Below are 24,517 nucleotides of genomic sequence, written 5' to 3'. Positions count from 1 at the left end.
TAAGCTCGGTTGCAAGGGACGAATCTCAAGATTAGAAACAACCACCCCTCACCCCTCACCCTTTCTACTGAGCTGAGTGATCCCATCCCATCGCAATGAAGACACTAGGGTTCCACCCCGGCCGAATTCATAATCGCAAGGAGGCAAGGGGAGCGACGATGATATCACGCCCATGTGGTTTTCCACGGGAGAAGTCAATTGATTGGGGATGGAACTGTGGCTTGTCGGGTAATTGCCTAATGTATGAGATAGAGCCGATCGACCCATCAAACAATTGCCCTCCAGACCAGAACGGAGCCGAGTCGGTCCTGCCGGCGTCCCTGTCAGTTGATAGATCAGAAGATGAGCCATAACGGGAGGATGTAAGCGTCATGGATGCTGTCATCGGCTCAGGGACCATGGGTTCCCCCTGTGGAGATGGAGATGAAAAATGAATGGAGATGGGGGAGGGAGTGTATGGACCAGATGGCTGGGCACGTCACGTCGCAGTCGGGTCAGGTGCAGACCGTTCGTGGGGGGAGGAGGGGGAAGAACGGGGAGATAGGGCTGGCGAGAGGAGAGGAATGACCCGTTCTAATTGATCCATCTGGGCTTTAGATTTGGTCCAAACCCCCAATCTTTTGGCGTGACAGCCGGATGGGGAGATTGAAATGATTGATGATTGATTCCTGATTGCCGTGGCTGGGATTCTCAGACGGGAGAGGCGCCGATCATCGTATGATTGGATCTGCACCGTCGACAGGCTCCTCCCCCCCAAATCCCGTTGCAAATCTGGCCTTTTCGTCTTGTCGGACGGTGTAGTGATTGACCACGGACGGTGTGGATTGCGGATGCTGTTTCACGGAGGAAAACATGCAGGCTGGTAGACATGACGCCGCTGGTGATGCGGACTGTCGAACGGACCTACAGATTTGGCATTTGGTCTTTTGAGTTTTCGAGTTTCGACGGGACCCCAAAGTGCGAGGGGCGCGTCATTCTATTTTCCAAACGGCCAGGATGCCGGATCTGCTTCAGTCCTGAGTTGGCGACGGAGGGACGGATGAACGCCACTTGCTTCAGGTCTCGGGGTCGGTCGTACCCAGGTACCGCAAAGGTACCATCGTTCCAGGTCAGCAGCCTGCTATTTGCCACCCAGCACAGGTACCTCCCAGGTATCGGGTACCTCGTCGTACCTCATCCTTACGTAACGGGACTTTCATGTGACGCTGCCAGCGCATCCACGGAGGTTTCCATCTCTCCTGCTGGACGCAGTAGGAGTCTTCCACCCTTCTGCCAAGCACGGTTCATCATTCAATTCCTTCGAAATCATGGATTTCAATCTATTTCCATCCCGTCCAGCCACCACGGTCGGCCATTGCCTTATCCGCATCAATTAACTAACCAACCCACTAACCTCGCCGTAACTACCAATGGATCCAACACCTCCGGTGGCTGAAGCGCCCTCATTCCAGACGGCAAATCTGCGATCGTCGGCCCTTATCGAGCTAGTCAAAACAAAGTTGAAGGGGGATCGGAGCGTCGCCTGGGTCGGCCTCGTCATCGCATTCCATCTCCCGCTCTCTGGCGCTCTCCCAAAGATCGCATCTTCCGATCCATGTCTGGCCCAACTCTGGACACGCCTCTGACTCGCTCTATCTCCCCGGTGGAGAGCATCGTCCTTCTTTATCCTCCTCTATTTTTCAATTTTTTCAACACTAGTTCCTACTAGCTCTCCTTCAAAGTAGCTATCCTCGTCGCAACAAGCTAACGAGGATTTTTCCCACGGAACCATTCTCCTGGTCGTCCATTCATTTTTCGCCAGAAAAACCCCAATTGGCATGTTCTCTTGGCGCCTTTGAGTTTTTGGCTTTCGGTGACCAAAGATTAGCAACATTATTGAACGATAAAAAAAAAAAGAATAACCAGAAAAAAAGGAAGAAAGAAAAAGAACAGAGGGCATCCACCCAGCTATCGCAACCCCTCTCGCCTTTAAGCTTTTGAGTCCCTTGAATTTCTTCGTCACTTTCTCTCTCCTTTCTTTTTCTTTCCTGTTTCCTCGCTCCAACCCTGGGGGTGATTCATTCTTTAATTGAATTGGATTTATCGTAATCCTCGATCGTCGCTCTGATCACAATTCTTTCATTCTTCCCCCTTTTCTCGGGATTCCCGCAGATTCTGCCCCGGTCGGCGAAGCTCCAATCCCGAAACACTTGCTGGCCACACGTGATAACCGGCTCGTATTTCGACACCTGAATAAATTTCCTGCCAGAAGGGCAAACGATCGAAGCAATATTCACGTTGTGAGGGAACGGGTCAATCTGATCCACCGTCACAATGACAATATATGATGCTGGCCTTACGGGCCTTCATCACATCCATGAACTGACCCGCCGCGCTGTAAGCTCCCTTTCTGCACCCTTCAATTGGCTGCGAGCGTATCGCGCCCTGTGGACGCTCGAAAGAAGCAGAAAGAGATAAAGATGTTAACTAAAGTTGCTGCAGGATGACAACCCGCAGGATTCGTCCAACTCGGCCTCGGGATTGGTCGTCACCTTGATCCCCTCCTTGGTGGTGGCCGTCGCGATGGTTTTGGTGTTCGTGATTCTGCGTCGCAGTGAGCACCGGATGTACATGCCGCGAACGTACCTCGGTGTGTTGCGCCCCGAGGAGCGGACGCCCCCTTCCTCTACCGGGCTGCTCAGTTGGCTTCGTGATATGTATCAACTGCCCGACGAATATGTTCTGCAGCACCATTCTATGGATGCCTACCTCCTGCTGCGCTTCTTGAAGACGGTTTCTATGATCTGCTTTGTGGGCGCCTGCATGACTTTTCCCATTCTCTTCCCTGTCAATGCGACCGGTGGCGGCGGCAAACAGCAATTGGACCTCTTGAGTATCGCCAATGTCTCGGATGAGACCTATGGTCGTTACTTTGCCCATGCCTTCATCGCATGGCTGTTTGTTGGTAAGGCTTTCATAAGATCTCCCCGCGAAATCCTGGCATGGTGTTACTTTGGGCTAACGGAATTACCCTCCAGGATTCGTTTTCTTCACCGTCACACGTGAAAGTCTTTTCTATATCAACTTGCGACAGGCCTACGCGCTTGCTCCGGCCTACGCCAACAAAATCTCGTCGCGAACCGTGTTATTCACAGCAGTCACTCAAGATTATCTGAATCGCGACAAGATCCGCCAGATGTTTGGTCCCGCCAAGGTGCAGAACGTTTGGATTGCCACGGACACCAGTAAATTGGAAGAGAAGGTTGAAGAGCGCACCGATGCTGCCATGAAACTCGAGGCCGCCGAGACGAAACTCATCACGCTCGCCAACGCCGCGCGCCTCAAGGCATTGAAGAAGCAGGGCAACGTGGAAGACGGTCCGATTGTTCCCGAGAACATTGGGGAAGACCATGATGATGAATCAGGCTCTGTTGCCGCTCGCTGGATCAAGCCGAAGGACAGACCCACGCACAGACTCAAGATGCTCATCGGCAAGAAGGTGGACACGATCAATTGGGCACGTGCTGAAATCGAGCGTCTCAACCTCGAGATTGAAGAACTGCAAGAGAAACACCGTGCCGGAGATGCGAAACTGGTATCCTCCGTCTTTGTCGAATTCTACCATCAGGCGGATGCTCAAGCCGCTTATCAGTCCGGTATGGTTCCCCATCTGTTTCCCGACGCCCTTCACAAGAATGTTCTATGGCAGTCAGGCTATCCATTGTTTTAGAACTAACAAGAATCCAGTTGCTCATAACCTTCCCTTGCACATGGCACCACGATACATTGGTCTTGAACCCACCCAGGTCATCTGGTCCAACCTGCGTATCAAATGGTGGGAGCGCATTGTCCGGCATTCCGCGACCATCGCTTTTGTGATCGCCTTGATTATTTTCTGGGCAATTCCTACGGCTGTTGTCGGTGCTATCTCCAATATCAACTTTTTGACAGATAAGGTCAAGTTCCTTTCGTTCATTAATAATTGTCCGGACTGGCTCAAGGGTGCTATCACATCTCTTCTTCCGGTTGTCTTGATGTCGGTACTCATGGCGCTGTTGCCTATCATTCTTCGATGTAAGTCAATTCAGTTCCATCATGAGAGGTTTACTTTGCTGACTCTGGTCCTCGATAGTGATGGCAAAACTTGGAGGCGCACCTAGCCAGGCCGAGATTGAACTGACCACTCAGAATTTCTATTTCGCATTCCAAGTGGTTCAGGTCTTCCTCGTTGTTACCCTTGCCTCATCGGCAAGTTCGGTGGCCACTAAGATTGTTCAAGAACCTCAATCGGCTGCTTCATTGCTGGCAAACAACATCCCCAAAGTCTCCAACTTCTACATCACTTATATCCTTTTGCAAGGCCTGTCCTTTAGCTCGGGAGCATTGCTTCAGATCGGCGGACTGATTGTTGGCAAAGTCCTCGGAAAGTTCTTGGACAACACTCCCCGTAAAATGTACACTCGCTGGTCCACCTTGGCCGGGCTGGGATGGGGAACCGTGTACCCAGTTTTCACTCTTTTGGTTGTTATCGGTAAGACCCTGAACACCAATTTCTCCTAATTCTTTTCGCTGACTTAATCTCGGAATGCAGCCATCACTTACTCTTGCATCGCTCCCCTGGTTTTGGGTTTTGCGACCATTGGTCTTTATCTCTTTTACTTCGCCTACCGTTACAACATGCTTTACGTTTCTAATGCGCACATCGACACGCAGGGCAAGGCATACGTCCGCGCTTTGCAGCATATTACAGTCGGCTGCTACCTTTTGATGGTTTGCTTGATCGGCTTGTTTGCCATTGGAACGGCTAGCAGCAGAATCGCGCTGGGTCCCTTGATCCTCATGATCATCCTTCTGGTCTTCATTATTATCTACCACCTCTCCCTCAACAGCGCGCTCACCCCTCTGATCAGCTACCTGCCCAAGAACCTGGAGGCCGAGGAGGAACATCTTCTATCGCGCGAGAAGGCCGAATTTAGCCATTCCTCCGATGAAGCGGGACCGAGCAGCCCCAGACAGCGCGAGGGTGAAAACGGCGTGGAGACTGTCGATTCTGCCGAGAAGGGACTGACCGGCGAGGCGTCTCAGGAGGAAGGCAAGACCAACTTCCTGGTCCGGTACCTTCGACCCGACAAGTACAGCGGCTACCACCAGCTGCGACGCTGGGTTCCGAACGGCCATGAATCTGCTAGCTACTCTCCTGAAGTTGAAAGTGCGGCATACCACCACCCCGCAATTAGCGCCCAGGCACCTCTTCTCTGGATCCCTCGCGATGAGCTGGGCGTGAGCAAGCAGGAAATCGCACACTCGATCAAGGTGATTCCCATCACGGACGAGGATGCTTGGCTGGATGAGAAGAACCACATCCACTGGGATGAGGACAAGGGTGTCCCGCCTATCTTCGAAGAAAAGGTTCACTATTAGACCTATCATCTGTGCTCCGTTCCTCTACACCCTCGGGGTTCCAATCCCCAAGGTGTACCAGAAAGGAGGCGAATCACATATGGATGGATTATTTAATTCTTTTTCTGATACCCGCATGATGGTGATGTAATGTATTGGATACTATGAGATATGTGGGGTAATTAACTAATGTTGATTGCTATATTAACTCCATCTCCTTTGTCGAGGAAAGTGAAGTTTGGCTTTACCTTTGCGAGGGATGGATTGAATTTTTCTAAATGCAAATCTACGTTATTCATTGTAATAAGATGAATGTTCTTAACTGACCTCTAATTACCCATGTGCCCAGCTCATTGAAAATGCATCGGATCTGATGTACTCGTGGTCTAGTAAACGGATTTAAGTGCAATCATTATGATATTATCCTGAGGTGATTAAAGTCGAATGAATGCGGGATTCGATTCACTCAACTGCGCCGCATTCCCGGTAACTTGCTAAGATCTTGTGAATGAGGGTACTCCTGTGGTATATTTTCACCCTATCTTGTCTCCTTTACTATACTTCCACTTCCCATATCTCTTTCCCAACCTACTTTATACCTAGCCTCTCTTGACTATAATACTCCACGATGACAACTCTGGATCCAGACTGATTCCACGGAGCCAGGTCAATGCAGGATGGAATCCCACGGACTGAGAAGCGGCCTTCCTTCAGACCATATCGTTCTTACATTCCGTGATATGAGCCAAGTCCAGATCGAAGCACAGCAAGTGCTTGGCCAGTTAATCGAAAACGGGGACAGCAACCAATTCATCATCGTCCTGGGCATCTCCGAAGTAGCTCGCCAGCAACTTGACAACGACAAAGAATGTCTCGGGGCCATTGAATTTCGATTCATGTAGGAGGGCAGTTCCGGCTTGCTTTAAGTGATCCCATCTCTGCAGCATAACGTTACCACCAGGTCGATTACGGAGGAAATCAACTTTAAACTCCGTGCTCGAATGGGTATTCCTAGAGCGGACATCATGTTTGGAAACACAACAACCCACAAGTCCATTGACAATACAGAAAAGCAGCCGGACGACTGCTTCTGGCCGCCCCCAAGACAGCAACAGGGCCGGACCAGCCGCGTACAGGGCTGGCCGACCCTCGTTATCGAAACGGGGGTATCAGAATCGCTGTCCAGATTGCGAGAAGATGCCCGGTGGTGGTTTCATAATTCCTCTGGACAGACTCGGTATGTACTTGTGGTTTCCATAGCACGTCGTCAGCACCGGGTCACCGTGGAAAATGGCACATGCAGGAACCAGGAAGAGGCTCGGAGCCTTCTGCTTTTGGTTTTGCAGCCTGTCATGCCTCCGCCGCCCTCGCGCAGGAAATTGTGATAACGTCTACTTCGGTTGAGGGGGCTCCGCTGACAATCGGCTTCGAAGCGCTGTTTGATCGCCTCCCTCGCGGATCTGAAACAGATATTGTGTTGGATGCACTTGACCTGCGACACTGCGCTAGAGTGGTCTGACCCTTCTGGGTGCTGTCTGCGTTGAAGCTTTGAATCGGGGGACTTTTCAAGGAAATCGAGTTACCGCCACCGAGCACAAAGCTTTGCGATCTATGGATCGCAAAAGTCATGGCGGATGACGTTCAAATTCAGTTTGTCGATCAGTACCAAAAGTGGCCTTTCGATTTCGACAGCAATGGCCATATGAGAAAAAACCGACGCCCAGTCGGTAAACCCGTCGTTATCCACTTGGGCCATACCTGCTGTCGGGGTAGCGTATCTCCTTTCTGGAGATCTTGAGGCCGAGTATCCGTGGAGGATTAACTACTTCCCGTTACGAGAGTGTACTATGGACATTTCGTTGAGGGTTTGAAACGCAGCGGTGTTCCATTTTCTGATCAAAAAAAGCATCTAAATTGATTCCCCTAGCCGATCGGAATTCAAGAATGGAATTCAAACACTCCGCGCTCTGTATTTACTTGACTACACTCAACTTGATTGGCAGCTGAGCGCATAGATACGCAGTCTCCCTCGTTTTACCGACTTGAACATTAACCGGTTAACGTGCTTCGTTAAGCGCTCTGCGTTCTCTATCAATGCGAAGTTAGATGGGATCAATGAATATTCTTTGATTGCAGAGAATCCATCGTTTAATGCAACCTGGTTATTCCTCTGCGACAACCAAAAAGGAAAACATTCCGTTCGTCAAGAAAATTTGATGATATGGCCGGGAGGAGGGAATCGAGATGCTGGCTTGCTATAGCTGACGATGAGCCGAGGACTTCGGTGGCCCTGTGTATTGAAGTTCTCGATTCCGTACTCTTTGAATACTCTATATATCGTATCCTATATACTCAATTTAAACTTATCTAGACTTATGGTTGTTGAGATGTTCAAGTATTAAAAAGTGGCAGTTTAACCAGGGACCGACTGTGTCGATTGGACGAGTGTCACCTGATTCCGCATCCCCTTCCGGTGCATTTTAATACCAAACCGATCACCACAATGTTGGGACCATCTCCCTCTGCCTTTTATCAGATCTCTCCTAATGCATTTGGCATCTCTCGGCAGAATAACTCCACCGAGTTTCCTCCTCCGCCATCTTGGGCGACAACCCTCTCGGAGATACAGAATATCCCCTGTGTCGCGGTCCAGTACAGAGCCTATTGCTCTGGGTACACTGCTCAAAAGCGATTCGGGCTGCATGTATCAGATAGAAGAAACTCTGGCCGAACGGCGACAACCACTACTATGCGTATATCGTGCCAAGTGGGTTGAATTGATCTTCATGCTTAGAGGATAGTTGCTAAATTGCCACGGTGCCCGAGAAGGGCCGATGGAAAAAACTATGTTCTGAAGAATATGGTCCCAGGGGAGTTTGGATACCAGCTTAATCTGCAAAAGCGACTGTCCTCTTGTCCAAATGTGCGGGCGGTAGTCGATACTATCCAAGACCTCGATTTGTTCGTCTACCCATTCTTGGATGGAGACTTGCTGCGTTTAGGTCAAAGGGCCTTGTCCAACAATACGAGACGCAATATTTTACGAAGCGCTTTACAAGGTTTAGCTGATATGCATAGTAGAGAAATCCTCCATAACGGGAAGTTTCAGTGACCTAGAAGGCCGTTATCCGTGACTAACCCTTACCGATATCAAACCTAACAATATCCTCGTAGACTACGAGGAAAGTCCCGAGGGCCAGGAAATAGTCAAAACAGTTCAAATTGCAGATTTGGAGAATACAGTGATTGTCCCAACAGGGAAATGGCTTAAGGGCCCCCGGATGTCTTTTCTTTCGGATCCATGGTATGGATATCTAACGTCCAAGTCAGTTTAATACGTTACTAATCCCTTTTCAAGATGATTTATGTCATGGTTCGTGAGATGGTCTTTCGCGTCAGTGATAGCCAGTTAAATGCGCCAGACTGCTGGCGTTATATTCTCCGCAGACATATATCGTACTTTGCTGATGAAGATGGTTTCAATGGAATTCTTCACCCCATTGGAAAAGATAACCTTTTTTACGAGCGCTTAGTGTCTCTCGCCAATAGTTTCAAGCCAGGGGACCTGAGGCAACCTTTCCGGCATTGGGAGTACGTGGAGCCGGACCTCCGGGATCTGGTGGGTAAAATGACCAATTTGGACCCAACAAAACGGATCACAGCCAGAGAAGCGCTTCAGCACCATTGGTTCTCCCAGACCTGGTGAGTATTCTGGCAACTTGTCGACAAACTATAAGCCCGCCGGGCGGATCGAGGTACTATATGAGAAACTTGGGTGCTGTATACCGGAGCACGGCGCGATTTGTGACGCAGTTAAATCCAACCTTCTTGGTATTCTTATCCATATCGAGAAGCATAGCCAGCTTAACCAGAGCGTCAGAATTGATATGAATGTTGCTTGGAACCGTCTGGTGTTTCTAAGTTCGAGATGAAAATTTGTCTTTTAGTCGCTTATTTAGGTATCAGCAACATAATATTAAAGATGTAAAATGAGGACCTGTGAATTTCCTTTTCCGGTTAGACATTCCACTTCTGGTTTGGCCCCCCAGACCGCCTTTACGTAGCCCATACCTTCCGCTGGAATTGAGACATCATCGAATCATCGAATCATCGCAACTTCGTCTGACCCACATGTCTCATCGTTCTATTAACCGGGGCCAAGCTTCGCAATGGCCACGATCCGCCCGGCTGACTTTTACGATTTCCACGTTATAGGCCGCCAGACCGGGACTAAACAAGAGCTTGGTCGCGAGTTTCTCACGCATTGTCCCCCAGACCTCCCCCCGCGCCATCGCATTCTAGCCCTGCTTGGCACAACAGACATAGAAGATGTCGCTAGGCCAAGTGAAGATGGGTGGTTTGTGTCAGATTTCTACCTGTTCCATTATCTTTTGTCCCCGGCATTCCCTCGACGTGAGTGCTCTGATCCTGCTGTTATTCGTTCTCTGCTAAACGTATGAGTATCACTAGCACCTAACCAAATCTGGCTGACCTGTGAAGATCCCGAAACACTAGTCGCCAAGTACCATGAATATCTTCATGGCGATTCAAAAGGTGACCGTCGGGCGGTGCTTGATAGCCAGAGACTCCCACACATATTAGAGGCCGGAAGTTTACGGGTTGTGCCGAGAGACATCCTTCTTGAGAGATACCTAAACACCCTCCAAGAGCAAGCTGCTGAAGCAGCCCGCCTCCGAGAGCATCTTGTGCTGTTTATATTCGGTCATGGAACCCCGGAATATGGTGTTGAAGTTGGAGGGACGATCCTTCGCATCGGAGACTTGCGCCGAGTGCTACAAAATAGGTCCCAAGTGACCCTCTTCACTACCTCATGTTACTCCGGCGGCTGGCTAGTGCTTCCTGATATAGGACAACAGCAGCTCAACGCAACAGCAATCACAGCAGCAGGGCCTAACGATATCTCCTCATCGTGGCCCGTTAGCGGAAGTGTTGGACGGGCCAGCGGCAGCTTGGCCGCCTCCGCAGTACTACGCTGCCTGGTAGATGCCGAAGATGAAATCAAACAGAGGTTAGAGCACCCGACATATATACAACTTGCGAAGTCTATATATGACTGTGTGAAGGGGATGGGGATGCTTGGCGACACGCAGCAGATTCATTTCTCTGCGGAAAACGATGAATGGGAGACAAGCTATCAGCCCCGCCTAGGTTTGCCTTTTGTGTCATATAAGGAAAAATGGCAGTCCCTGCGTCAGGTTCCCCCATCGACATGCCCGGCAAGCAGCCAGTTGGCTAGAGCTGGCGGACGGCGGCTGAAACGTCTACAGTATCTCGCCCAAGAATACTTTGCCTCCAAACCCGGTGCCGACAATGGCGGTCCGAATATCGGCTTGCATTACTGTCTGAACCAGGTTCTCAAGGGAGCTAGCTACCCCAAAGAAAAGGTACAGGAATTGACGGAAATCACCGCATACAGACTCGGAGCTATGTATGAGGCCGAGTACTTAAGAGAGAAAATAGGGCTCAAGTTTCCGTCGATCTTCGATACTGACCCAAGCCAGGCATTTGCTAAAATGTCCAACAAACAATTTATCATGAAAACATGGTCATTGCTTCTTATGCACGACATTAATACAACTCCTATTGGGATTCGCCGACCATATGTCAAGCCTCTACAGTATCTTACACTTGCCCTGGTGGAAACCTCGCAGTCCTGGGAAGAAATCGAATGGCAGGTGAAGGCTATGGCAGGCAAAAAAATGGCATGGTACCGATTCATCTATAAGGCATGGCAGGGGAATCGAGTCGCTAATGATGAGGGGGTGAGGAGGAATCAACGTGCTTTCTTGGAGGCATTCAAGAAGATCGGGCATTAGAGCTCTTTGTCTCTCTTATCTCGCTCTTTTTCTTTTATTCCTATCGAGAATCTTGGCTCTATTGTCAAATGTGAGGGCTGCGGCCCAACAAAGTCACGAGTTTCCCTCCTAGATAGCTGGTAGCTTCGCAGGTTTAGGACAATCCACCTTCATCTTACATAGCAAGTCTGCCTCTTAGCTTACATATTGTCTTTGCTTGCCCCTGGCTTCTTTCGTATACCTTTGATAGCTCTTGTAATTACTGGCTAGGCTTGAGGGGAGGATAGTTTAAGAGCCTTTGTCACTTCTTCTGGGAGCAAGAAATAACATGTCTGTGGGCATGGAACTTAGGACCAGATATCATCTAACACTAATCCAAACCTGACTGAAAATTTATAATCAATAATGCGAGCCAAACGTCATTTAGGTGTATCAAAATATTAACATCGTCTAGGATCTTGTCTAAAAAGATGAAGCCCGACCTTTGATATTTATACAGACATGAGATGTGTAGTTACAAGGTGAACCACTCAGTAATTGCCTGCAAAATATATGACACGTGGAATTGGGTTCCACGCGATCTCATCATGTCAGATCTAGGACTAGCGGCCATTTCATATTCTCAGCCTCGCAAAATGACCCGTATTCATCAAATCAGCCCTGAGCTTCCCATAGGACTGGGATCGCATGAGATTGAACTGTGAGTAAAATCCCACCTATTATATCAATTTCTGTATAGCGAAGCCCATTGACCTTATTCTTAGCCGTCCGTAAGGTCGAGCCTCCGAATTTCGTTTTTCTCGCTAATAGTAATTACATATAGACTGGACATGCAGAGTTTTTATTTATTCCAGCAAGATGGTGTAGCTACTCCTAGGTGGAGAAAGGTGTAGTAGTGAACAAAGCACACATTACCTTTCCATGGCCATACAGCCACTTTATTATTTGCATTGTTTGCATACATGGCTTATATTGGATGGCTAATTGTTTTACATAGATACAGTTATTGAAATATGGAGTAGTATCCGATAAGTAGAAGTTTATAGGAAGACATCTAAGACTGCGAAAATATTATAGTCTGGCTCGAGTTTCTTCACAAAGAAAAAAAATTGGCCCAGTAATAGTGCACATCAGTTTAAGCTAAATATACAGGCGTAGGTGCCATGGAGGAGATCAGATACAAAGACCAGGGTGAAAATTTTATATTGTGGTATAGACAATATTAAGGTCAGCTTGAGGCGTGGGTAACAAGGATGAGAGAACGGGAGGTACAAAGAATACTGGAAAGGAGGGAAGGCGAAGCACCTTAAAGGCACTCAAATGGACTGGGCGAAAAGGGAGAGACTTGGAATTAGCCGAAGGGGAGCCACTTTCGGCGTCATTTTAGTCGCCAGTGCAAACGAAGAAACAACTGTGCAAGTCGAGCGTCAACCAGGACCAGAGGATGATTAATATGGCTAGGCGGATGCAGAATAGATGTTAGACGACAGTGGGCGGTCAAGGGGCGGCTGGACGTCCAAGTTACGGGTGGCGGAAAAGCAGCCGTTTCTGGCCTCAAAAGCGGTCATTTTCGGCACCAATTCCACAGGTCCTCGCATTCTAGTTGTAAGATAAACTGTTGGAGCCTGCTGGTGTGGCTTGCGGCGCTAGCCTGCACGTAGTTAGTCAGTCAGCTGACCCACACTGGGCCGCTGCATTTCTAGAACCTCTGTAGTTGCAGAATGAGAGATAATCAAGCGTTTCCATCCGATTTTCTAGCCATATCAGAGCCACGCTCATCATAAACGCAGTAGCTCTAGCAGATACTTTCTCCTTTTTTTTTTTTTTTTTTTTTTTTTTTTTTTTTTTTTTTTTTCAGAAAAAAATATAAATAGACAACTCGTGAGATATCCATAGGAGATTGCTACTACCATCTCATGCTCATTCGTGCATCGGGACAGAAAACAGCAGGCGGTGAGAAAGACTAGTCCCTTTTCGTGCCTTCATCACCAGCAATTCATCATCCCATCCATCTCCCTCTCTCTACCATACATAATATCCTACAAAACATGGACCAGCCCGAAAAGCGAAAACTGGATGACTCGGCCACTGATGGGCCCAGCACCGCCACCGACAAACGCCCCAGAGTAATTGGTCCCTCACTGCCCCCACCATCAGATGCCCCAGCGGCGCAAGACGACAGCGCCTCCAACTCCGACTCAGAGAGCAGCGATGACGATGACTTCGGACCTGGCCTGCCGCCACCAGAAGGCTCTGCCCCTGCGGTAGCTGAATCCAGCAGTTACGGGCCAAGCATCCCCGCGTCATCGTCAACCGACCAGCAAGAGGTCGAAGGGAATGCGGCCTCCCGGCGTGACGACTGGATGCTTCAACCGCCCGACGACTCGAGCTGGGCGACGCGAGTCGACCCAACGAAGCTTCGGAACCGGAAGTTCCAGAGTGGAAAGCCTGGGTCGAGTCGTCCTTCTGCCCCGGGCGGCGGGGTGGATGCCTCGTGGACGGAAACGCCAGAGCAAAAAATGAGACGACTGCAGGATGAGGTGCTAGGTGTTTCGACGGCGCCGGCGGGTTCGGGTCCTAAGAAGGAGGATGAGGGAGATTCGAAAAGATCGAAGGTTATGTCGGAGAGGGTTGAGAAGTTTAATGTATGTTTGCCCTTATCTTCCTTCTCTTTGCTTTCAGGCTGCAGTTTAGTGGTTTGCTTCGTTAGGCTGGGCTGTTATGTCTTGGATGGGGAATTATGATGCTAACAGGTTTCAGGAAGCGCGACGGAAAGAGAAGGCTGCAGAGGGAGCGGCGCGCAAAGAGAAGAAGAAAGAGGAGGACGATGATCCTAGTCAACGGGCCTTCGACAAGGAGAAGGACATGTCGCTGGGATCTAAGATCAGTGCGTCGCAGCGAAGAGACATGATTAATAAAGCGTCGGATTTCGGATCTAGGTTTACGAAGGGGAAGTATCTTTGATTTTTTTTTGGCATGGCATGGTTTCCATCTATACCCTGTGGACTGGAGGGTTCAGTGTATTATAACTGGATTGCTTTTTTGTTGATACCGAAAGATTTGGTGATTTATCTTTTCTTTTGTCTTTCTTTTGGATCTAGAATTGGGGTTGGTCTCGAGGCACTGGGCTGCTAATTGGGGTTATATGGTATTGATCGGAAAAGCGAAGGATATGGCTGGGGATCCCTATATGTACCCAGAACCATGGAATCCAAGAAAGCTATAATCATGATAAGAACGGTAGTAATTGTAGGGTCGCATGTAAGGGGCGTTCTACACTTTCTTGTTCCATGTTGTTAGTATAGAGAATAATAACAGGCGGATCTGTTACGCGATCATCTAGCGATCTCATAATACAGCCAATCCCTTTAATATTCCATTTCACATTCACAAGAAGATGCGATCCTCTGCCATCGAAGACATCCTCTTTGCGACCGCCGCTCTGACCCCATCAATGTTGTCCAGCAACTCGACTCCATATTTCTTGCACACAATCTGCATATTCCCCCTCTTCCAGTACCCGTCGGGACATATAGCGATCGCCTTTCCTGGAACCTTCGCGCAGAGCCCAAACTCGAGCAAGCTGACGGGCGCATGGGTAGCCGGATGGAAGTAAATGACGACGATGTCAGCTTTCTCCTGCCTGTCGAGTTCCCACTCTACTTGCTCGCGGTACGGAGCAAAATCGATGTCTTCGCGCCACGAACCATCCCAATCTGGGCGGAACGGATTGTATATCGTCACGCTCAAATCAGAGAGAGAGGTGGATAGAGCCTCGCGCCAGTCTTGCGTGTCGGCTATCTTAGTAGTGGTTCCAGCAAGAAAGATGGACGTCACGGAGCGAGGTGCTTCATTCGAAGGCGCGTATATGACTTGACTCCGTTTCTGAGCCATGTTGAAGGACATATACGGAGGTGTGTTGCTGGTGGCTGTTAGGAGAAACGAAGAAGGCGAGGCGGATTGCGGGCGGGGTAGCAGTCACGTTGCCGTGAAGTGGCTGGGTTTCCTTAGGAAGCGAGACATGTTGCGATGGATTATACAACTGTCCTAATTTTGGAGCTAGTGTCGACCTATGAAATGCGCACGGAGGATTTCCCGACGTGGTCAGCATCATTCCCTGCATAGTGCGTTCGTGCTTCACAGTATGCAGCCTAGTACTCCCTTCCGCTATATGCCCATATCAACTAATTACCATAACAATGGCACCCACACCCTGCCTTGCGGACTCCGTTCTCGTACTCCCCCATCAATCCCATCTCATCTCATCTCACCCATCTATCCTTGAAACTGTTGAGCCCAGTCCGTCGTTACACGAAGCTGTACGATATGATGCTCTCAGCTCATCGCATCGTATTGATTTCCCGCCGAAACCGTGTCGCCCCGCGCCGACTAATTATGCCCCGAAACCAGTCCTCGTAACTCGACCATGGATCACAAGCCCCGACGGATACGGCGTCGCATCTCCGTATCCTACGGATCTTAGCAGCTCTACGATCCCGATTCTTTATACAAATATGCGACACGGGAGGGAAGTGGGAAATGTCACCCACCTTGGTTCCTTAGTCAATTGAGATTCAAAATGGACTCGTACCAGAATATCTTCTTCCCTTCGGTTTCTGTCGCGACGAAAGTCAGTCTTGGATTGTCGACGCTGGTCGTCGCGTTGGTGATATTTTTGGTGGCACCGAGGGTGGTACTGAATAGTGTTGCAGATGTGAGTTCGACTTTCATGGCTTCTGTATTACTGGCGGAAGGGGAAAACGATAGACGAGAGAGGCTGACATATGTACTTGATGAAGGGCATTCTATCCACCATCTATCGTATTCCCACGACGGATAGGAAAAGATCAATGCCAGGGCCAGCATATACCTTCCCCAATGGACAGATGGTCGATAAGTTCCTGGCAGCAAAAGCGAAGAGCTGGGAGTGGGAGGAAAAATACGGCAAGACGTATCGCATTTGGGCGGCGAGCATTCCGGAAGTGTATGTTCAATCTACTTGTTACTGGATTGCATGTTCAAGTCCTCTTTGACCGTCCTCATTTTGTTGGAAGCATTGTTCTAACGATTAGACCAGAGTCATCACAGATCCCAAGGACGTCGAAATACTCTATCAAGATTCTGCAGACCACAAAAAAGCGCACCAGGCAAATGCCGGCTGGCTGCTCACCCAGCTCCTCGGGTCTGGTCTAGGCCTCATCAATATACCCCGCTGGAACGTGCTCCGCAAGACCCTGGACCCGATGTTCTCCCATCGTACGGCAGTACACTTCCTGCATGAGAGTCTCTACAGTGGAGCCAAGGAATACGTCGCGGGAATTCATCGCTTTGCATCGCCAGCATCCAAGCAGGATTCAACGCAACAAAAGGGCGTCATAATCAACGCGACGCAGGCATTGCAGCGTTACCCGTTCTTCGAGGTCGCTTCGATGTTCTACGGGAAGCTAAGCGACGATGAGCAAGAACGGCTGTGGGATCTGGGTCGTCGGTATTCGCAGGTTTTCGCCGCCATAGTAGCGGGCGGGATTCATCGGACCAAGTTTACGAAATATCTGGGGACGAAGGCGTATCAGGATGCGCGGGAGTACCAGTGTTTGTGGAAAGAGTTCAACGCCGATATGTATGAGGCTAGGAAGAGAAGTGCGCCTGAGACGCCCATAGTGCTACTGATGGAGGCGGCAAAACGGGGCGAGCTGACGGGCAATGAGGTATGAAGCCCCTACTGTCTGATATGTCTTTGTTATGATTTATACTGACATCAATCCTTTGTTACAGGTGACAGATACTATTGCGGAGTCGACCTTTGCGAACCTGGATATCGTCACACACGTGATTTCTTCCTGTATTATTCTCCTGGCGGATTCGCAGGAAGTCCAGAATGACTTGCTGGCGGAGATGCAGAGGAACCAAGAGGGACGAGAGGAGTACATTGCCCGGAAGAATACCCTGCTTCATTATTGCCTTTTAGAGTCGCTTCGACTGCGACCGGTTCTATGTGAGTATGGTGGGAACATAACATGATCATCGATCTTAGCAACGCTTTATACTGACCACTACTACAAGCATTCACGTTCCCCGAAAACCCTCCCCGAGAAAAGATATTAGGCAACTTCATCGTCCCCAAAGATACCACCGTCATCGTTGATGCGTTCGCCATCAACATCCGGAATCCCTTCTGGGGCCCAGATAATCGTGCATATCGACCTAAGCGATTCGAGGGACTTAAGAAAAGCCAGGTAGGAAGAACAGTCATGCCAAATTCAAATGATATGTACAAAGCTAATCCAAATAAAATATAGCTGCGATATAACCTCGCTACATTCGGTTACGGACCGAGGAAGTGTCTTGGGCAGCATATTGCCGATAAAATTATCAAGTCGGTCGTGTTCCATCTCTTCAGCAAGTATCAGGTGTCGCTTCAACCGATGCAGGCAATTGAGGGGGATTTCAAGGTTGATAAGACGAGCTGGGTGGCGTTGTATGACGTGGACTTGAAATTGGAGGAGAGGGCGGAGGCGGCTGGGGAGAGGGATTCCTAAGCGCCATGGGAGATTCGTATGGAGGAGGCATTGAGGATATGGAGTCATTTACTTTTACAACGGGAGTTAGAGGGAATAAAATGGCTCTTCGATATGGTTCAGTAAAAGAGTTGCGTATAAATTTCCTTGGAATTTTATGACAGTTTTCTTTGTTTGGGATTCCGAGTCATGACAAGGCGGCGTCCAATCAATTCCGAGCCAGTTCTAAAAAATCAGAAACAAACAAAAACGTTCTTCCGATAACACTATGGTATTAGGTGAGCTCGGCTCAACGGCATGTAAGCATCTTCGTGAAGAGCAAATCGGCGAATAAATAGCGCAGATGTCGCCGCACACCGAAAAGCCGAGCGGGCCAAGACTGAGCATTTAGATATGGCGCATGGAATTGAAATGGGGTGTATATCCCAAGCAAGTAAAATGATCTACGCACGAAAATAGCAATGGCCGGAAATATCAAAACAGAGCTAAACACCCGCCTGTCGACCTCCAATGTGATTGTGGAGGGCGATGAGGAGTGGGAAGATGCGCTCGAGCGGTGGACGAAGTATCGATCAAAAGTCCCTGCTGCAGTGATCCAACCAGCTAGCGAGAAGGATGTGATGGCAACAGTGAGAAAGTCAGATACCGACATACTTTTCGACTGCTAACTTTATCTGCAGGTTTCTTATGCCGTGCACAACAATAGACCGTTTGTGATTAAAGGTGGAGGCCACAGCAATGGATTCTCGACCATCAACAGTCCTGGGATTGTAATCGACCTTTCCAAAATGAAAGATGTCAACGTTGACGTTGAGAACCTGTTGGTGACTGCGCAAGGTGGAGCAACTATGGGCGATGGAATCAAGGCCGCCGGGGCAGCTGGGTTAGCTATTGCCACTGGGACGTGCAACGAGGTGGGACTGGTAAGAGACAAATGGATTCTGAATCTCTCGGGCAGACCTCCTAACCGTCATTCGAACAGATTGGCGCCATGCTCGGGGGAGGCATCGGTCGGTTCCTAGGGCTCTGGGGATACGCGATAGACACTGTCGTCTCCATGCGGGTCATCGTGGTGGATCAAAGCGGCACGGCCCGCGCAGTTGAAGCATCACGCGAAGTCAACCAGGATCTTTTCTGGGGACTACGCGGATGTGGCCATCTGTTCGGAGTGGTGGTCCAGGCCACCTTTCGAGCACACCCGTGGCACCATGAAACCTGGAACAGCTGTCTGGTCTTCAGTCCCGCAGATGCAGGAATTGTCGCAGAAGCAGTAGACTGTATCCACTACGAGGGCGGAATGCAAGGCCGAATGGTGTTTTGCGCACCAAATAAGCAGGTGGGAAAGCCATGAAACCCAGTAGGTAAAAGCTGCCTGACTGACTGTGATGGAATAGCCGGTCGTGCTTCTCCAGCTATGGTACGTTGGACCACCCGAGGAGGCGGCCAACAAATTCGAGACCCTCTTGTCGCTCCCTAGCATGAAAGAACACCAGTTGAATTATGTTGGCCGTCTGATCCCGTACCTGAACCTCAACGATTCCAGTGACCGCATTTGCGGCTACGCTGGGCGAAAGAATCTGGCGGCATTCGGGATGAAGTCTATGTCTGCTGACTCGTGCAGTACTGCGCTGAGAGTGTACATGGACTTCATCAACAGATATCCTGATGCAGCATCGACACATATCTTGAATGAGTTCTATAGTATGGACGTGGCGAAGGAGCTCGACCCCGACGGTCAGCAGACCTCCATGGCCAGAGAGGCTCGGCAAGAGGTCAAATACTGGGTCATGCCATTGGCTTGGTACGAGGACCCCGATCTGGATGAACACTGTGCACGTCTGAATCTGGATATTCGCGAGGCATTTTTGACCCAGTCAGGAGGTGAACGTGCCAATAGTGTAGACTGCGTAGGGTACGTTAATATGCCGTTTGAGGATGATACTGCGCATAGCGTTTTCGGCGAGGGAGAACGACTGGACAAACTTCGAAAGATGAAGGCAAAATGGGATCCTCTGGGAGTATTTCAAGGCTTGATAAAGTTCTGGTGATGATTGGGGCAGTGTTGAGTGTTAAATAATATGCTCGTGTAGAGACAAAGAATACGTTTCTGCCTGGGAGCCCAGGCCATGTGGGTCTGGTCGTGGTGGGGATCGACGTTGATAGTGGATCTTCTGAATGTCATGCGCTTTAAAAATGCACTTGCACCTCTGGGACAAAGGATGTAACCCTGCATATTTTTTTCATCCATTGATTGAATCGGATTGCTCTAGGAGCTCACTTCGCCATGCTGGTTTCCCGTTAGGGTTGTTCACCAGCCTCAGGCAGACTCTGAGTCAGCAGGATCAGGGCGATGCGCGCTAAGCCCAACGCGGCTAGCGGATCACCGGTCTACAGGCATCCTCGACTTCCATTCGTATCTCGCTTCGCCTCTTTGCATCTTCCAAGACTTTTGCAGCTTTCTAGTGAAGCTCTTCGTGTTGCAAGTTGAGCCTTACCACCTGACAGAGAGTGAAAAAACCCCCCACACCGCCCAAGAGAGGACATTGATACCCCTCCGTCCATCGTTTGATGGACTCTGCGAAGACCACCCCCCCGGCGCTGTCCGGGGGCATTCAGAAAGGCCGTCAGCGGACCATCACAGCATGCCTGACATGCCGTCGTCGGAAAGTCAAGTGCGACCATGCGCAACCCGTCTGTTCTCCATGTCAGCGAGGAGATCGAGTTTGTACATACGTGAATCCTCAAGTGTCGTCGCAGGCGCAGCCCCACTCGGCAGCCAACCGTGCGTCGCGATCCAATCTGCGTTCTGGGCAAGAGGAGATCAGAAATCGTTTGGAGAGGTTGGAAAAGCTGCTGGAAAGAGCGATCGACGGCGGTGGTAATGCTCCACTGCTGTCGGATCCGCAGGCTCCTGGTCCCGACGCGGCGCAGGATGGAGAGCAACCAGGCGTCACTGGTAGTGCGATGCCAGACCGTGGAAACGAAACTTTGTCTGCTGATGGATACGATGGTGCCTTGATACTAGAACCGGAAAGCGGCCAGTCGCGATGGGTCTCCTCCCTGCACTACGCGCTGCTCGCTGATGAGGTATGATTGCCTGATACATCCTGGGCTATCAGCCGCCATGGCTAATTAGATCAGATTCACGATGTAAAAATGTTACTCGGGGACCAAGCACGAAGCGTTCCTGGGGAAAGCCCATCCTCCGAGCGGGATACTACTCCCTTCCCATTTTCCAACACCGGCGTTGACAGCCTTACACCTTGGCTCCCCAGATCCGCAGAGGATTGCTTTGAATACTTGGAGATATTCTTTTCCAATGTTGATCCGATGACACGCCTGGTGCACAAGCCTTCTCTCCGACGACGCTTTGCGCTTTACGTCAACCAAACATACGGTGCCATAAACCAGGACGCGGGGGAAGGAAGTGAAGAGTCTGTACTGGATCCCTCGATCCACTCATTTGAGCCCTTGGCCCTGGCCGTTTTCTATTCAGCTGTCAACAGTCTGCCACCAGAAACCGTGCTCGGGCAGTTTTCGGCAGACAAGGAAATGCTGTTGGCTCAGTTTCAGAGGGGAGTGGAACTAGGACTTGGGAGGGAGGGCTTCTTGACAAGCCCAAATATTGAAGTTCTGCAAGCATTTGTTCTGCTTCTGGTAAGTTCAAGTATTTATTTCCATTTCCAAAGCAGAAACAATACTCATAATTCAATTAGACTTGCCAGTCACGAGAAGATGATATGTCAAGAACATGGACTCTACTTGGACTTGCTGTCAGAATGGCACTCTCGCAAGGCCTTCACAGGGAACCTTCTCTATTCCCTTCCAAGAACATGGATGTGGTTCAGGTGGAGATTCGCCGGCGATTATGGCATCAAATATGTCATCTCGACTTTAGGTCAGCCGAAGCCAGAGGCCAGGAGCCAACCATCGCAGACGATGATTACACAACTCTGTTACCCAGGAATATTGACGACGAAGACCTTGTGGAAAGAGCACACCCCACTACCGATACGTATTCGCCACCGGGATTCACAGATATGACGGGGCACCTCATTCGATTGAACGGAATCCACTGCTTCAGAAGAATTATCCGAAGTACCTACCGGCTAGAACGGCGGCTAAAGGCTGCAGCCGTTCAAGGAAATACCAGCATGTATCCGATTGCGGAGCTCCAGGCCCTTTTTATCGAAGTTCGAAATATGGTGGGCGACATGTCCTCGCACATTGAAACGGAATATTTGCAGTTTTGCGACGCCAATATACCAATGCAGCGCCTTGCTCTTGGACTTTCGGCTGTAATTGAATGGAGGTGCTGGTCGATCTTCTGGCTACGCACCCCAAAGCAATACCGGGAGGCGGTCGTGACCCCAGATATCCGGCAAACGTGAGTCAACCGTTGTTACAAAAGCAACCTTTCCCTCAAAACCGATGTGCTTACGTCTAACTCTGGCCTGTCTAGCGTATTGGAAAAGTCTGTGAGCTTGATGGAAAGCATGAATATGATTCCGGACGACAAAGATGCTCGAAGATTTCAATGGCATATCGGAGGTCACTCCTGCTTCCAGGCGATTATGCATATCGTGTCTGAATTAGAAACACCAGAATTCCAAGCGGCTGATCACAGTATCCTTCGCTCTCGTGCCCTGGCCGTTCTACGCGATACAATGAACATGAAGGGGCGTGAAATGAGCTCAATGTGGAATGTTATCAACCGGATAATCTCAAATTGTTTGGCCAAGAATTCTCAGCAAACATTCCCTTTAACGCCATACTCGGCTCTTTTCTCTCCAAATGGAATAATACCAGATATCAGCACAACAACGACCATGGCACCTCAGACATTTGCGGAGACGCCTGCAGTACAAGGGAACTCGGTGATGGGTGCCCCATTACCGGATCCTGTAGACATAGGAGACCTCGATATGCAGGATGTCTCCATGTCATTTGACTGGGTGGGTGATCCGACAATTTAATAAACAACCTTTTGCTAATAATGACTTATCTTAGGGATTTTGGAACTTTGATCCCACTGATATTAACTCATACTAGTGTCTTGCTGGAAGGATTGCTTGCGAAAGTTTTCTTCTATGGATAATTCAAATCTTGTCTAACGATTGATCAAAAAGACAGACCTCCACGTCTTGTCTGTGGACTGTCGACCAAGGAAGCCGCCAACAACGTGATACCATTTCATAGAATAACAGAAAACGCAACAATGGAATGCAATACAAAACTCCACTCAAACAAAGGATGCCGCGCCTCATACGCTGTATACCCGGGGACTAAAATACATGGTCATATAAACGCCTTTCTGCTTGTTATAGGAAAATGACAGGTAGGTGTGTGTGCCAGTAGATGTGGACAGCGGATGATGTGGGCTAAATCGGGTCAGCACATCTAGGCTTTATTTCTCAGGATAACGGGCGAACTTACAACAAATCTTCGAGATCTTTGGAATATCCCCGCTCCAACTGATTCCATCCCAACTTTCCAAAGAACTTCTGCAGTCGCCCAGCGATCTGTATATCATTTTTGCAATAATGCCTGACAGGCAGATACACCTTGGGCTCCGGAAACCATTTGCCCGGCCGCAGCTCGAAATTGAAGATTGTTCCCGCTGTCCGGTGGTTGTTCTGCGGCAGCTCTGCATTTTCGTCCGTGACGTCAAAGGTTGTTCTCCACAGCTCGTCCAGCAGCGTTACAGCTTCGGTGGTGTTCTCGTCCGTTAAGCGACCCCCAAGGCAGTACGCCTCTTTCACCTCCCGCAACGCGGTGTGAGGTATGCGTACATATATCTTGATTCGAGACTCAGCTTCATCCACACAATCGACGCTGATCATTTCTGCCTTCGCTGCCCCATTGAAGCTTGCCATCCACGCCTCAAGCACGGACAAAGCTGCGATCGCTTGAGGACCCCATAGACTGCTTTTCCTTGCCAGCCGCAGAATCGAGTCCGAAATCACTTTCGTGGTGCTCTGTCCGGTGCTGAGCGCCTTCAAAATGGGAAAGAAATAGGCTTTGGTTGTCACACCACCCGCGTCTAGATCGAATGCAAGGAAGCTCTGTGTGGTGTGTTCGCCACTTGGGAGTTTGTCTCGAAATTGAGGGTGTACATCGGGGGACACGAAAAGCTCGGCACGGAAATGTTCGAACATGGACAAAGTTGCACCGACTTCTGATGCGACATACGAGTGCATGAACTGCATGACCGTGGCTTGGTTGAATGGATCTGCGGCTGAGCCTGCATCGAAACCGACGGGCTCAATGCCAAGTCGAATTGTACTTTGGGACTCGGCATTTCCGTTCACATTCCAGCTGGGCTCGAGTGGGGAGAAGTCGTCGGTCAAGAAAGATCGCCAAGGTGCATTAGCCGTGGATGGTTGGCCAGAGTTCTCGAGCGGTGGGCGTGGCCCAAGCAGGGGCAGAATGTGGGTGTGGTAAAGAAGCAGGTACTTGTAGTGGGTATACAAGGGATAGTTTGCCTTCGAAAGAAGCTTGCTCATCAACGGACCAGTTTCTCGCCACCAGAATGCCGTGGAAGAGCTAGGGGCAGGCAGTGGAAGGGCCGTCGTGAGAACGTCGTATGGAATGAAAAAAGCAGGCGACAAACTGTCTCTCGTGTCGGTGTCACCATTCATCAACTTCTTCTGCGTCTTGGCCGAGTAACCGTTTACGCCGTTGAGCCGAGTGAGCGGCCCTGGGAACGACGGAATCAACGATTCGGCACTAACAGACATGTTGGATGAATTCAAGTCAAGTTGAACAGCTTTGCTATCGAAATATCTCAGGAAACCGTTTCAC

At 49.7% G+C, this 24,517-nt stretch overlaps 8 protein-coding genes across 8 annotated transcripts; 6 read left to right on the top strand and 2 right to left on the bottom strand.

The window, feature by feature from the left end:
* Positions 1–2,313: 2,313 nt before the first annotated feature.
* On the top strand, positions 2,314–5,400 carry KD926_005062 (putative DUF221 domain protein; the record flags this gene model as incomplete). Its single annotated transcript, XM_053098348.1, has 6 exons — positions 2,314–2,376; positions 2,482–2,944; positions 3,018–3,635; positions 3,727–4,053; positions 4,112–4,510; positions 4,571–5,400. 6 exons carry the CDS (start codon positions 2,314–2,316, stop codon positions 5,398–5,400), a joined length of 2,700 nt encoding a protein of 899 aa, XP_052957713.1.
* Positions 5,401–6,119: 719 nt separating this feature from the next.
* KD926_005061 (uncharacterized protein) lies at positions 6,120–6,898 on the top strand (the record flags this gene model as incomplete). Its single annotated transcript, XM_053098347.1, has 3 exons — positions 6,120–6,277; positions 6,341–6,589; positions 6,640–6,898. The coding sequence occupies 3 exons, from the start codon at positions 6,120–6,122 to the stop codon at positions 6,896–6,898; spliced, it is 666 nt and encodes a 221-aa protein (XP_052957712.1).
* A 6,345-nt stretch (positions 6,899–13,243) lies between these two features.
* On the top strand, positions 13,244–14,159 carry KD926_005059 (GPALPP motifs-containing protein 1; the record flags this gene model as incomplete). Its single annotated transcript, XM_053098345.1, has 2 exons — positions 13,244–13,840; positions 13,956–14,159. 2 exons carry the CDS (start codon positions 13,244–13,246, stop codon positions 14,157–14,159), a joined length of 801 nt encoding a protein of 266 aa, XP_052957711.1.
* A 423-nt stretch (positions 14,160–14,582) lies between these two features.
* Positions 14,583–15,101, bottom strand: KD926_005058 (nucleoside 2-deoxyribosyltransferase domain-containing protein; the record flags this gene model as incomplete). Its single annotated transcript, XM_053098344.1, has 1 exon — positions 14,583–15,101. One exon carries the CDS (start codon positions 15,099–15,101, stop codon positions 14,583–14,585), a length of 519 nt encoding a protein of 172 aa, XP_052957710.1.
* Positions 15,102–15,774: 673 nt separating this feature from the next.
* hasH (cytochrome P450 monooxygenase hasH) lies at positions 15,775–17,734 on the top strand (the record flags this gene model as incomplete). Its single annotated transcript, XM_053098343.1, has 6 exons — positions 15,775–15,909; positions 15,995–16,179; positions 16,273–16,903; positions 16,971–17,190; positions 17,259–17,431; positions 17,495–17,734. The coding sequence occupies 6 exons, from the start codon at positions 15,775–15,777 to the stop codon at positions 17,732–17,734; spliced, it is 1,584 nt and encodes a 527-aa protein (XP_052957709.1).
* Positions 17,735–18,174: 440 nt separating this feature from the next.
* Positions 18,175–19,761, top strand: hasG (FAD-linked oxidoreductase hasG; the record flags this gene model as incomplete). The annotated part of the gene is made up of 4 exons (XM_053098342.1): positions 18,175–18,342; positions 18,394–18,636; positions 18,696–19,049; positions 19,108–19,761. The coding sequence occupies 4 exons, from the start codon at positions 18,175–18,177 to the stop codon at positions 19,759–19,761; spliced, it is 1,419 nt and encodes a 472-aa protein (XP_052957708.1).
* A 520-nt stretch (positions 19,762–20,281) lies between these two features.
* Positions 20,282–22,765, top strand: hasF (Zn(II)2Cys6 domain-containing transcription factor hasF; the record flags this gene model as incomplete). Its single annotated transcript, XM_053098341.1, has 5 exons — positions 20,282–20,800; positions 20,855–21,370; positions 21,430–22,100; positions 22,176–22,668; positions 22,724–22,765. The coding sequence occupies 5 exons, from the start codon at positions 20,282–20,284 to the stop codon at positions 22,763–22,765; spliced, it is 2,241 nt and encodes a 746-aa protein (XP_052957707.1).
* A 380-nt stretch (positions 22,766–23,145) lies between these two features.
* Positions 23,146–24,453, bottom strand: hasE (7-dimethylallyltryptophan synthase hasE; the record flags this gene model as incomplete). The annotated part of the gene is made up of 1 exon (XM_053098340.1): positions 23,146–24,453. One exon carries the CDS (start codon positions 24,451–24,453, stop codon positions 23,146–23,148), a length of 1,308 nt encoding a protein of 435 aa, XP_052957706.1.
* Between the last annotated feature and the right edge of the window lie 64 nt (positions 24,454–24,517).

This window comes from Aspergillus affinis, assembly GCF_023601865.1.
Source record: "Aspergillus affinis strain CMG 70 chromosome Unknown NODE_24_length_322487_cov_87_188170, whole genome shotgun sequence".
Taxonomy (NCBI): domain Eukaryota; kingdom Fungi; phylum Ascomycota; class Eurotiomycetes; order Eurotiales; family Aspergillaceae; genus Aspergillus; species Aspergillus affinis.
The sequence above is the reverse complement of the archived record's forward strand: the minus strand, read 5'-3'. Positions and strand labels throughout refer to the sequence as shown.